The following is a 13,982-nucleotide window of genomic DNA, read 5'->3' on the forward strand; positions in this document are numbered from 1 at the left end:
ATTAAATGATTTAGACACAAATTTCTTACTCATAATATGGGCCAAACACAAAAAGGATTGCTTTAATCAAAACAATTTAAATGAAAAATTATGTGTTCAAATGCAAAATTTTCAATCTCAAATATTTTTTCGCATTCAAATTTTTTTTCCATGATTGAATTTTTTCTTTTTTTTGATTGAAGTGATTTTTTTTTAATTTTTTGAAAAGATATATATATTTTTAAGCAACTTATTTTTAGATTTGAATAATAAAGACAAAAATATCCTGGCCAAAATGTGGCCCAAACACAAATCAACATTAATTCAATCAAAAAAGTTGCTTCAATCAAGAAAAAACTAGACTTAAATAAAAATAAATCGATACATAAATTTCTAATTTATTTTTGCATTCAAACACATTTTTTTTATTGAAGCAACTTTTTTTTGGTTGAAAATATATGTTTTGATTGAAGCATTTTTTTCTTAAATTGAATAATAAAATAACAAATCTACTTCCATATGGCTCCACCCAGGGGATACAATTTTTGTAGGGCTGCAGCTGTCGAATATTTTAGTAGTCGATTAATCGATCGACTAGTTCGAATAATCAAGTCATCTAATAAGGAACATGAAAAATTAAAATACTTAAGCTGAGCCTCCAACGGTATAAATTTTTATATAAAAAATGAGGATCTATGTACAACAAAAGAACAATTGGCTAACTTACATAGAAAAAGTCAGCTAGCTTAAATGCTATAAAATGCTAAAGTTTTTTTTTTTTTTTTTTGACAATGCTCTTAACAAATGGTTCAGACACATTTTCCCACAAAAAAACAGCTAAATATACCTATGAACTAAATTATGAATGTATTAAAAAACATTAGCGCGAACAAAAACTTAGCCTTAACAGGGAGCAGTTGGGTTCAGCCATGTGAAAAGAGGCAGACCATAGGGCAGTGTATCCACTCTAATCAATAAAACTAAATGCAAACACTTTCCAAATAAACCATTACAACGCCACATTAATTAAACGAATACTTGAAGCAACAAAATTTAATTTGAATATTTTTTGGCTAACTTAAACAGAAAAATCCGCTAGCTTAAATGCTATAAAATGCTAAAGTATTTTTTTTTAGAATGCTCTTAAAAATGGTTCAGACACATTTTCCCACAAAAAAATGGCTAAATATACATACAAACTAAATTATGAATGCATTAGAAAAACATTACCTCAAACCAGGGCCGGCCCAGGCCATTTGGGGGCTCTAAGCAAAATAATGCCAAGGGGCCAATATTTTTGGCACACCATTTCGTCATAGTGTACTGTGAAACCCATACATGCAATCCAACCCATGCGTCCATATTTTGTATATTAATCAGATTTTGTTGCACTGCATACTTCAAACTTCTCACCCCAAATGATTGTCAGTACTTACAGTAGATAGCGCCAAACCTTTTTCTAAAAGAGGGGAAAAAAAGAAGTTAAGGAATAGCTTTTATTTTTTTTAAGCTTGAAATTAAGTATCAAAAATCACAAAAGCCAAATAAAGCAAACTGTGGTAAACAAAATAGAATATACATTAAACAATTGCCAGATTGGGGGGCCCCCTAGCGGTGAGAGGCCCTAAGCAGCTGCATAGTCTGCGTACAGGCTGGGCCGGCCCTGCCTCAAACAACAACTTAGCTTATGTGGGTCTTAACAGGGAGCAGCTGGATTCAGCCATGTGAAATGAGGCAGACTAGAGGGCGGTGTATCAACCCAAATCAATAAAACTAAAAGCAAACACTTTCAAAATATACTATTACAATTAAACGAATACTTGAAGCATCGAAATCTAATTCAAATCTTTTATCTTTTTTCTATACTCGAGTTAATCGTTGCAACACTAAATTTTTGACTGGGGTAACTACATTGGCACGGCACCCGCGGGCGGATGAGGATCTTGGCGAAAAGTATTGCCTAAGAAGCCTAGTCAAACTCCGCCTATGGGTGTACTCACTTTTGTGATACACTGTAGGTGTCATTCAACTAGTTATCAGTCGACATATACTCACAAATGTTATGAAAATATTCTATAAATGTTAAAAAGTTTCCCAGTGTTGCTTTGAGGCTACACAGTATTTTTTAAGGGGGTCGCGAGCCCATCCAGGCCACCCCTGAAGACGGGATGTCCACCGTAACAACATTGGAATCTCGCGCTCGGCCTCGACGCCCCGCCCTCTCTTATGATTGGCCGAGAGCAGAGAGGGCGTCGTGTGACGTCATCAGCAAGCGAGACGGATCAGAGTTTGGGGGAGAAGGGAAGAGATTAACCGGGGAGGTAAACAGCAAAACTGCTAGCATTTAGCTTTAGCCTCTGGATATTCCGGAAGCCCAATTGACAGCGCCTCTTCCCCAGCAGTCCGTCCTTGCCTCGTCTTTCCTCGAGTGCGCATTGGCCCAAAGTAGCAGCTATCCGTCCAGTTTCAGTTCCAGACAAGTAACCCTGCGGTTCCTCATCCGAGCGTGACAGAGCTACGTGGGCAAACCCCAAACAAAGCGCGCTCCACTGGGAACACTCGGTGTCCTGTTACCTGTCATCGGATGCACAACACGTGAGTACTGATGGAGGAAAGTCAGCGTGCTAGCTCGCTGTGCCCTTCGTCCACTCCACGCGCGTCTGCGTGTCACGCCTGTCACAAGAGCAACTCTTAAAAAAAACTCTGCCACATTGGTGCTCGTCAATTGTTTGGAACGTGGCAAGTAGGAAGTGGCTGCAACAACTTTTGCATCGGCGGTTTTCGAACATATTTTGGCTGCCACTGCCAGTCCATTTAAAAATATGCACAGTGAATTTCGGACTGGCAAAATCCTTGTCAGGGGCCCACATTGTAGTATAGGGTTTCCTTCGGGTCAACTCGGGCTGCCGTGATTATTCGACTCATCGATTATACATTTAAAGCAACACTAGGTGACTTTTGAACCTTTATAAAATATTTTCCTAACAATTGTGCATAGACTTCATAATATATTGACGTGACACATTCCCCATTCACTGTGTCACGCCCTCGCCACTTCATTTATTAGCAGCCGGTCCAACGCCAGATTTTGGTTGAAAAAGTGCGAAAGTTGTACCACATACAAACAGGAAAGATTGTCTCAGGAGTGATTTGTTCGAGGATTCAAGGTGATTATTGTAATTTTCGTACCATGCATGCATTTTGAAACGTGAAAAAAAATCAATGGGAGAAATTAGCCGCTATAGCATTGGCATCATAGTTCGCAATATTTACGACTAAGACTAGCAGCACATTCGACATTTACATAAAATAAATGCAAACTGCAATTTTTTTAAAAAAATTTGCTTTTAAGAATCGAGACTGTTTTGCGTCCATAACTATGAATAATTCAGGGATTTAAGCATTTATTTACAATGATTTTTAACAGAAATTGGTCTTTGTCTACATATGGCAGCCGCTAATCTGCTTACTGACTAGCATCATAGTTTGCACTTTGCAATATTTACATAAAATAAATGCTAACTGCACGTTTTTTTGCTTTTACAAGAATCGAGACGGTTTTACGTCCATATATATAAAAAATTCTGCGATTTAATCGTTTATTCACAAGAAGTTTCAACGGAAAAAGCTCTTTGTTTACATATGGCAGCCGCTAATTTGCTTACTAACTAGCATCATAGTTCGCAATATAGCCGTAAAATAAATGCTAACTGCACGTTTTTCGCTTATAACCAAGAATCGGGACCGTTTTACGTCCATATCTATAAAGAATTCAGGGATTTACAATTTTTTTGCAATAATTTTCAACAGAAAAAAGCTCTTTGTTTACATATGGCGGCTGCTAATTTGCATACTGACTAGCATCATAGTTCGCAATATTTACGAGACTGTTTTACATCCACATCTATAAAGAATTCAGGGATTTAAGCATTTATTCACCATAATTTTCAACGGAAAAAGCTTATTGTTTTTGTATGGCGGCTGCAAATTTTCATACTGACTAGCATCATAGTTCGCAATCTTTACATAAAATAAATGCTAACTGCACAGGTTTTTTTGTTGTTGCTTTTAACCAAGAATCGAGACTGTTTTATGTCCATGTCTATAAAAAATTCAGGGATTTAAACATTTATTCACAAGAATTTTCAACGGAAAAAGCTCTTTGTCTGTGAAATGGCAGCTGCTAATTTGCTGCTGACTAGCATCATAGTTCGTAATATTCACATAAAATAAATGTTTTTTGCTTTTAACCAATAATCGAGACTAATTTACGTCCACATCTATAAAAAATTCAGGGATTTAAACATTTATTCACAAGAATTTTCAACGGAAAAAACTCTTTGTTTACATATGGCGGCCGCTAATTTGCTTACTGACTAGCATCATACTGTAGTTCGCAATATTTACACAAAATAAATGCTGACTCCACGTTTTTTTTGTTTTTTTTTTGCTTTTAACCAATACTTGAGACTGTTTTACGTCCATATCTATAAAGAATTCAGGGATTTAAGCATTTATTCACAAGAATTTTTAACAGAAAAAGCTCTTTGTTTCCATACGGCACCCGCTAATTTGCTTACTGACTCACATTATAGTTCGCAATATTTACGTAAAATAAATGCTAACAGCACGTTTTTTTTTTGCTTTCAACCAATACTCGAGACTGTTTTATGTCCATATCTAGAAAAAATTCAGGGATTTAAACATTTATTCACAATAAATTTCAACGGAAAAAGCTCATTGTTTTTGTATGGCGGCTGCTAATTTGCATACTGACTAGCATCATAGTCCGTAATATTCACATAAAATAAATGATTTATGCTTTTAACCCATAATCGAGACTTTTTTACGTCCACATCTAGAAAATAAATCAGGGATTTAAACATTTATTCACAATAATTTTCAACGGAAAAAGCTCTTTGTTTGCGTATGTCGGCAGCTAATTTGCTTATTGGCTAGCATCATAGTTCGCAGTATTTACGTAAAATAAAAGCAAGTTTTTGTTTTTTTGCTTTTAACCAAGAATCGAGACTGTTTTACGTCCATATTATAAAAAATACAAGGATTTAAACATTTATTCACAAGAATTTTCTACATAAAAAGATCTTTATTTACACATAGCAGCCGCAAATTTGCTTAATGACTTGCATCATAGTTCGCAATATTTATGTAAAATAAACGCTAACTGCACGGTTTTTTGCTTATAACCAAGAATCGGATCTGTTTTACGTCCATCATTTGTAATTTCTAGGTATATTTCGCCGTTTTTTGAACGATTTGTTCGGAGCATTTTGAAGAATCGTTAGCTTTTATATTGCATTTAAGCTAGCGGACTTTTGCTATGCAAGTTAGCCAGTTGTTCTTTTGTTGTGTTTGGATCCTCATTTATTGAGTTATTATGTACTACCTAGTTGATAGTTTAATTGACAACTATTTAATAATCAATAGCTGCAGCCCTATAGCTAACGTTGTCCTTCGGCTCTTAAAATGCTTAAGTTAAGAGCACAAATGTCGAGGGGCAGTGTTGCTGAACTCGATCCGTTTATGGTTTTTGCCCGATTACGTATCGCTCGTCAGGGTTGGTTCGTCACGTTAAGCGAACCTCAATGTTCAAATGTTCAAACCTGCGAAAGTGCACACTGAGTGCTTGTTTGCTTGCCGGCCACATGTTGCGATGGCTCTTTCTGGTCTTTCTTTTTAACCTTTGAACGTGTGCATCTGCCCGTTCGGTTTGTTTTAACAACCTTTACTCCACTCGAGCTTCATCCGCGACGCCCCTCGATTCATCGACAAGGTACAGATTTGTCTCTGTTGCCGGTCTTTTTATTTTTTTAATTGTTACATTGTGTCGTTACAAGCGTTCTTTTATTGGGTCTCCAACGGAAGCATGTGGAGTTAATTCGGGTTGTTGTGTAACCAAATGAAGTCCAGACATGCATGGAATGACTTCAAAACACTGAATATTTGATCGAAAACGAGCGGTTAACTCAGTGACGGCGCTTGACGTGGAATCCATTTTGACTAGGAGAGCGAATAGACGTAACAAGAAACAAAATGTGATATGTGTAATTTCCTGAGCCATGTAGCGATTATTGTTGTATCGCCAAATCTTGACACAATGTAATTTTCGGACCCGCCACTCACCAAATTTGACACGAAAATGACATTTGTTCATAGATAAGCCGCACTGGACTATAAGCCGCAGCTGTCCTCATTGTATTATGAGATATTTACCCCAAAAAATATCAGCCAGCAACACTTTATTTGACAGGGCTTCATAAGACTGTCATAAAACCAAATGAACCACCACGAAGCTTTGAACCAATTGGTTGCAAAGCTTCATTGCTTCAAAAAGCTTCATTTGGCCATCACTGCTCCCTTGGGGGAGACAGTCAACCTCTGCTGCCACCTGCTGTCAACACTGTTGTCACCCACCATGCCTCCTAGCATGCGTTGCAGCGCTACAGATGTAAATAACAAATCAAAATTCATGTTCTGTGCTAATTTTTTCTTCAGTTACTGTTCTAGTTGTTTCATTAATTGCTATTTATGGTATTTGGTAACACTTTATTTAGTAATGGTGTCATAAGACTGTCATAAAACAAATGAACCACCATGAAGCCTTGAACCAATACGCTGCAAAGCTTCATTGCTTCAAAAAGCTTCATTTGGCCATCACTGCTCCCTTGGGGCAGACAGTCAACCTCTGCTGTCAACACTGTTGTTATCCGTCATGCCTCCTAGCATGCGTTGCAGCGCCTCAGGTGTAAACAACAAATCAAAATTCATTTTCTGTCCTAATTATTTCTTCAGTTACTGTTCTAGTTGTTTCACTAATTGCTAGTTATGGTATTTGGTAACACTTTATTTAGTAATGGTGTCATAAGACTGTCATAAACCCAAATGAACCACCATAAAGCCTGGAACCAATTGGCTGCAAAGCTTCATTGCTTCAAAAAGATTCATTTGGCCATCACTGCTCCCTTGGGGGAGACAGTCAACCTCTGCTGCCACATGCTGTCAACATTGTTGTCATCCATCATGCCTCCTAGCATGCGTTGCAGCGCTTCAGGTGTAAATAACAAATCAAAATTCATGTTCTGTGCTAATTATTTCTTCAGTTCCTGTTCTAGTTGTTTCATTATTTGCTAGTTATGGTATTTGGTCACACTTTATTTAGTAGTGGTGTCATAAAACTGTCATAAAACAGAATGAACCACTATAAAGCCTTGAACCAATACGCTGCAAAGCTTCATTGCTTCGAAAAGCTTCATTTGGCCATCACTGCTACCTTGGGGCGGACAGTCAACCTCTGCTGTCAACTCTGTTGTCATCCATCATGCCTCCTAGCATGCGTTGCAGCGCTACAGATGAAAATAAATCAAAATTCATGTTCTGTGCTTATTATTCAGTTCCAGTTGTTTCATTAATTGCTAGTTATGGTATTTGGTAACACTTTATTTAGTAGTGGTGTCATAAGACTGTCATAAACCCAAATGAACCACCATAAAGCCTGGAACCAATTGGCTGCAAAGCTTCAAAAAGCTTCATTTGGCCATCACTGCTCCCTTGGGGGAGGCAGTCAACCTCTGCTGCCACATGCTGTCAACACTGTTGTCACCCATCATGCCTCCTAGCATGCGTTGCAGCGCTACAGATGTAGATAACAAATCAAAATTCATGTTCTGTGCTAATTATTTCTTCAGTTCCTGTTCTATTTGTTTCATTAATTGCTAGTGATGGTATTTGGTAACACTTTATTTAATAGTGGCGCTATCAGACTTTCATGAGACCATCATAATTATGAGATGACACATTCATTTGCATTACTGATTGCTTATGACAGATGTCAGTTTGTGTCATTCTGCAAATTATCACACTTTTGAATGGATGTAAAAGATTTACCGGATGACACGTGATGACATCTCTTATGTTGCCACGACAGTCTTATGGCGCCACGATCAAATAAAGTGTTACCAAATGCTAAAACTAGCAATTAATGAAACAACTGGGGCAGTAACTGAAGAAATATTGAGCACAGAACATGAATTTTGATTGTTATTAACATCTATAGCGCTGCAATGCATGCTAGGAGGCATGTTGGACAATACCAGGCAATCGGTCCATCTTGGGGCATTTAAAGTCATTTCCTGTCAATTGTCGGTCACCCCCTATTCTTTTTGGAGCATCTATAGATTCCCTCTAGTTGATTTTTGCATTTACAGGTCGGTTCATGTTGATTTTTGGCTCGAGACTCAAGAGTGTCCCCAAAATGAATAGGAAGTGAGCTTTTTTTTTTTTTTTTGAAACAGTGACATTTTTTAAAAACGATATATCGATTCTTGGTGAGAGCATATCGATAACTTTTAGGTCTACAGATTATTGCGAAATAAGTATCGATATATAGTCACAATCAATTAAAAAATAATAAAGAAAAAAGAAGTAACAAGTTGCTACCAAAATCTTCCACTAGAAAAGTGTTTCTTTTAACTCATAGGCAGCCATTGACGTCACAAGATGCACAATCTGTTTAAGGGGCGAGGTAAACGTCCGGTGGGTCGGGGTCCAAGTAGATGATTACTCGTGGGTCCCTCCACGCTTTCACAGGCCCTTCCACTATCAATGAGTGGGGCGGGGGTGGTACTAATGGAACAGTCGAGCAAGGGCGGTGGTTTTAAAAATATTTTAAATTTTCTCACATTTCTGCATAGAATCACCATCAAATGTGATCTGATCTTTGTCAAAATCACACAGATGAAAGAAACGGTGTCTGCTTCAACTAAAACCCCCGCAAACATTGATAGGTTTTCATATTTTAATAAGGATAGCATGCAAACAATGACAGAAGGGGGGGAAAAATAATTAAGTGAACCCTCTCCTAAGGAGACTTAAAAGAACAATTGAAACAGTTTTTTTACCAAACAATTATTGATTTATTTGGGTTAATATGTAACACTTTATTTGACAGCAGCGTCATAAGAAATGTAATTTCCCAGATGACACTAAATGACATCTGTTATAAGCATTTATTAATGCTCATGACAGTGTCCTGTCATATTTATGATTGTTTTATAACAGTCCGATGGCACCACTGTCAATTAAAGTGTTACCAAATACCATTGTACTGTTTTTTCATCTGTGTGATTTTGACAGATCAGATCACATTTGATGGTTTCTTTATGCAGAAATGTGAGAAATTCCAAAAGGTTCAGATACTTTTTCATAACACTGTTTCATAGCATTCTTTAAACTGAAGTCATGTTTCGAGTTCATCACTCAATCAGGCAGCGCTGTGGCCTGCTGGGAATTGTAGGGTAAAAAACACGATGCTGCAATGCAGTTTGACCTTTAAAATTTGAGGTGTACAAAAGGTGCCCGTTTCAAAATGTCCCGAGATCTGACGCAATTAGAATGTGTGTCACAACAAAACTTTGATCCCTGAGAGGTTAATGTGTCACCCAGAAAAAGGCCGATGCTCTTGCCAACAAAACGTACTCGTGCGTAAAGTATGTATTTTTCCTTTTTGGAATGCTTTCAATAAATGAGATGTGCGATTGAGAGGCAGAGGTCAGGGAGGTTACTTGATGTTGTCACGTTACGTTTTGGCTTTCGTGCTGTAACAAAATGTATTTTGTGGGATAAATTGGATGAGTAAGATTAGTTTGAATGCAAATGTGATGTTTGGCGTTCTAGCAACCAGAGGGCATTTTATGGAAAAACAAACTAACATACTGGTTCTTCAACTTGTAATTTTGGCAACTGAGATCGGCGGCTATGACACCCGGAAAATGAACGACTGAACAAATTTTAGGTTAGGGGTGTGACAAGAGATCGAAATGGTGAAATATCGTGATACTTAAACTCCAAGAATCGATATCAATTTAAGGGCGTTTACAGGTCACTTTCTGTTGTGTTTGAGTCATCGCCTATTCAGTTAGGGAGATTCTTGGGTCACTACCTGTTCTGTAACTCAATATGAACTGGAAGTGACCCATAAGTGTCCCAAAATCAACAGAAAGTGACTAAAAATAAACGGCAAATGGCCTGAAATACGCCCAAATTAAACTCATTGGTTGCCGTTGACTGCTGTTGATGTCCAATTCGTTTCAAGTGGGAGGGATGGCAGCAATTGAACAAATGTACACCCTCCCAGCTCAAATGGATTGGACGTCTACTAGTGGTAAACTCATTTTAATTCGCAGCAGAAGGATGAAAATAGCTTGTTTTTCTGTTTATTACCGTAATTTTCGGCAGCAGGGCTGAGAACCAAAAGTGGTTTTTGCCCTGTGGCATTTTTTTCTGCCGTGTGGGAAAATTGATTTTGACATGTGGCATTTTTTCTGGGTATGTGGCAAAATGGATTTTGACATGTGGCATTTTTTGGGGGGGTATATGGCATTTTTTTGAGGTACATGGCAGTTTTACAGGCCATGCACATCCTTGCCATTGACGGCCATGCACGTCCAAATTTTCCATTCATGGTAAAAAAAAAAATCACAGCTACACGTGTTTTTCTGCCATTTAAAATGAATGGAAAATTTGGACGTGCATGGCCGACAATGGCATGGACGTGCATGGCCTGCAAAACTGCAATTTAGCCCCCCCCAAAATGCCATATTACACCCCACAAAAATGCCACAAACCAAAATCTATTTTGCCACATGGCAAAAAAAAAATGCCACATGACAAAATCCATTTTGCCAGCTTGCAAATAATGCCACATGGCAAAATCCATTTTGCAACATGGCAATAAAACAACAAAAAAAAAGTCACATGGCAAAAAAATTCCACATAGCAAACATTTTTTGCTACATAGCAAAAATTTTTTGCCACTTACCCAAAATTTTTTGTCACATGACAAAAAAAAAGGCACATGGCAAAAAAAAAAAAAAAAAAAACACACGGTAAAAAAGTGCCAGATGGCAAAAAATGCCACATGGCAAAATTATTTTGCCGCATAGCAAAATATTTTTGCCACATGGCAACATTTTTTTGCAACATGCCAAAAAATTTGGCAAAAAATGCCACATGGCAAAATCCATTTTGCCACATGGCAAAAAAAAAAAATGCCACATGGCAAAATCCATTTCGCTGCATGGCAAAAAAAAAAAAAAATGCCACATGGCAAAACATTTTTGCCATATGGCAAGAAAAAAAAAAGCCACCAAAAAATGCCACATGGCAAAATCCATTTTGCCAGCTTGCAAATAATGCCACATGGCAAAATCCATTTTGCAACATGGCAAAAAAAAAAAAAAAAAAAAGCCACATGGCAAAAAAATGCCACATGGCAAAATCCATTTTGCCACATGGCAAAAAAAATGTCACATGGCAAAAAAATGCCACATAGCAAATTTTTTTTGCTACATAGCAAAAAATTTTTGCCACTTACCAAATTTTTTTTTGCCTCATGGCAAAAAAAAGCCACATGGCAAAAAAAAAAAAAAAAAAAAAACACGGTAAAAAAGTGCCAGATGGCAAAAAAATGCCACATGGCAAATTTTTTTTGCCGCATAGCAACATTTTTTTGCCACATGGCAACATTTTTTTGCAGCATGCCAAAAAATTTGGCAAAAAATGCTACATGGCAAAATCCATTTTGCCACATGGCCAAAAAATGCCACATGGCAAAATCCATTTCGCCGCATGGCAAAAAAAAAATGCCACATGGCAAAACATTTTTGCCACATGGCAAAATCCATTTCGCCGCATGGCAAAAAAAAAATGGCACATGGCAAACCCCATTTTGCCAAATGGCAAAAAATGCCACATGGCAAAAAAAGTACCCCATAGCAAAAAAATGTTGCCACAAGGCAAAAAAAAAAATGCCACACGGCAAAAAAGTGCCACATGGCATAAAAAATGCCACATGGCAAAAAAAAAAAAAGGCAAAAAATGCCACATGGCAAAATCAATTTACCAACTTGGCAAAAAAAAAAAAACACATGGCAAAACATTTTTTGTCAGATGGCAAATATCACTTTTGGTTCTCGGCCCTGCTGCTTCTTTCTGCCTTCAAACCACACGAGGGTGCTCTCGATCCATATGTGACGTGTAGTTGTCTTTTTGCCAGTTTTTCCTGCAGTTGCTTGACTTCATTGGCAACTGTTGAACAGTCCCCAGCAGCTGACATTCCTCGCATTCCTTGCTTGATCCTCAACTCGGCCTAATTGCGCGTGTTCCTCGCTATACACCAAAGCAAGAAAATGACTTCAGTTAGTGGAGATGGGGTTAGTGCGTGTGCCTCTGCAGGTGAGGGAGATGTTCTCCGCTGCAGGGGCTTCACTGCCTGGTTTATTTCCAGCTTTATAAGTGATCAAAGAGCATTTTTGATACCCGGCTGCAGCTTCACTTACCGTCTGCGGGCAGGCCCAACACGCCTTTGATATATTCAAATTCCAGTCATGGATGGCAACCCTGTCAAAATGCCACTTTTCATTTCTGATTTAGTTAGGCGCCATAGAATAGAACAGAAAACGTCTGCATTTGTCGGCGAAGGCAGACATTTTGCGCAGTAGCGGGACTGATTCAGGCCTTGGGTGATTAGGTGGGCAGAGGGCAACAGATTTTTGATTTAAAATGTCCTTATATTTCAAAGCATTCATGGTGCCATGCACCCTAACAAGGTTCCCAGGGCCTTTGGAAGCGAAACAGCCCCACAGCATCACCGACCCACCCCCATACTTCACAGTGGGTATGAGGTGCTTTTCAGCATGCGCTCATCTGACCAAAGCACACGGTCCCAGGCTTCAACTGTGTGTATTTTTGTGTGAGACCAAGATTGAGCTTTTTGGCAACAAACACTCTCAGTGGGTCTGGCGTGCCACGAAAGATGCGCGATGGATGTTGTTTTGTGGTCAAAAGTTACATCCCAGCTCCAAAATAACGCTGCTACTTAGCTGTTGCTAGCTATTTAGGCTGAAATGGATTGTGAAGGTCATAGTAGAGTTAGGTGTGCACTCTTTTACCACTATCTTTGGGGTGACTTCCTTCTGGGGCATCAGCTGTGTTTCTCACTTTACGCATAGATAATTACAGAAGCTGAGTTTATTCACGTATGATTATCATCAATGCATAGACATAAACAATTACTGTGTTGTGAGTGAAAGTCATGGCATTAGCCTCTTTGATTTTCTCTTTCTCTGTCTCTGTCTGGATATAAAATTATAAGATTTTACACTAGATACACAAAAAACACCAAATGCAGAGATAATCACCTATATTTTTAGGATCAATAGCAATATTTAACATATAAGTTTTTGGCCAAAATAGCAACTTAAATTTTTTCAACAGCTAATAAATCAATCAATTTTCACATCAGAAACTTAATACTTGAAGAAAACATGCAGAATCAATTATAAATAATTCATAAATAGATTATTAATAAATTCTATATGCAATCACAACTTATTATAGAATAGAATAGCCCTTTATTGTCATTATACAGTTGTATTGTTAGTTATATAGTTGTAGTGAATGATGCTAGCGGCCGCCTAATGTAAACAGAAATTTTTCGGTGAAAATTTTTGTGAATAAATGCTTAAATCCCCGAATTCGTCATAGATATGGACTTGAAATAGTCTCGATTCTTTGTTAAAAGCAAAAAAAACCCGTGCAGTTAGCGTTCATTTTTCGTAAATATGTCGAAGTACAATGCTAGTCTGTTAGTCAATGTAGCTAGCGGCCGCCTGATGTAAACAGAAATTTTACGGTGAAAATTTTTGTGAACAAATGCTTAAATCCCCGAATTCTTCATAGATATAGACGTAAAACGGTCTTGATTCTTGGTTAAAAGCTAAGAAACCGTGCAGTTAGCGTTTATTTTATGTAAATATGTCGAAGTGCAATGCTCTTCTGTTAGCGAATGAGACTAGCGGCCGCCTGATGTAAACGGAGCTTTTCTGGTGAAAATTCTTGTGAATAAATGCTTAAATCCCTGAATTCTTCATAGATATGGACGTAAAACAGTCTCGATTCTGAGTTAAAAGCAAAAAACGGTGCGG

The 13,982-nt window shown here is 37.9% G+C and overlaps 1 protein-coding gene across 2 annotated transcripts in view; it reads left to right on the forward strand.

Annotated features, from left to right (window-relative positions):
• The first annotated feature begins 2,253 nt into the window (after positions 1-2,253).
• LOC130927749 (pyruvate carboxylase, mitochondrial-like) overlaps positions 2,254-13,982 on the forward strand; it is a 292,766-nt gene continuing 281,037 nt past the window's right edge. Inside the window, exon 1 of one of the 2 annotated variants that reach the window (XM_057853741.1) lies at positions 2,254-2,574. In XM_057853741.1, coding sequence (XP_057709724.1) covers positions 2,564-2,574 — 11 coding nt within the window. In that variant the 5' untranslated portion in view covers positions 2,254-2,563. Of the gene's footprint in view, positions 2,575-5,603; positions 5,774-13,982 lie in introns of those variants that run through there. The other variant, XM_057853743.1, reaches the window with a different exon arrangement.

This window comes from Corythoichthys intestinalis, chromosome 13 (assembly GCF_030265065.1).
Source record: "Corythoichthys intestinalis isolate RoL2023-P3 chromosome 13, ASM3026506v1, whole genome shotgun sequence".
Classification (NCBI taxonomy): domain Eukaryota; kingdom Metazoa; phylum Chordata; class Actinopteri; order Syngnathiformes; family Syngnathidae; genus Corythoichthys; species Corythoichthys intestinalis.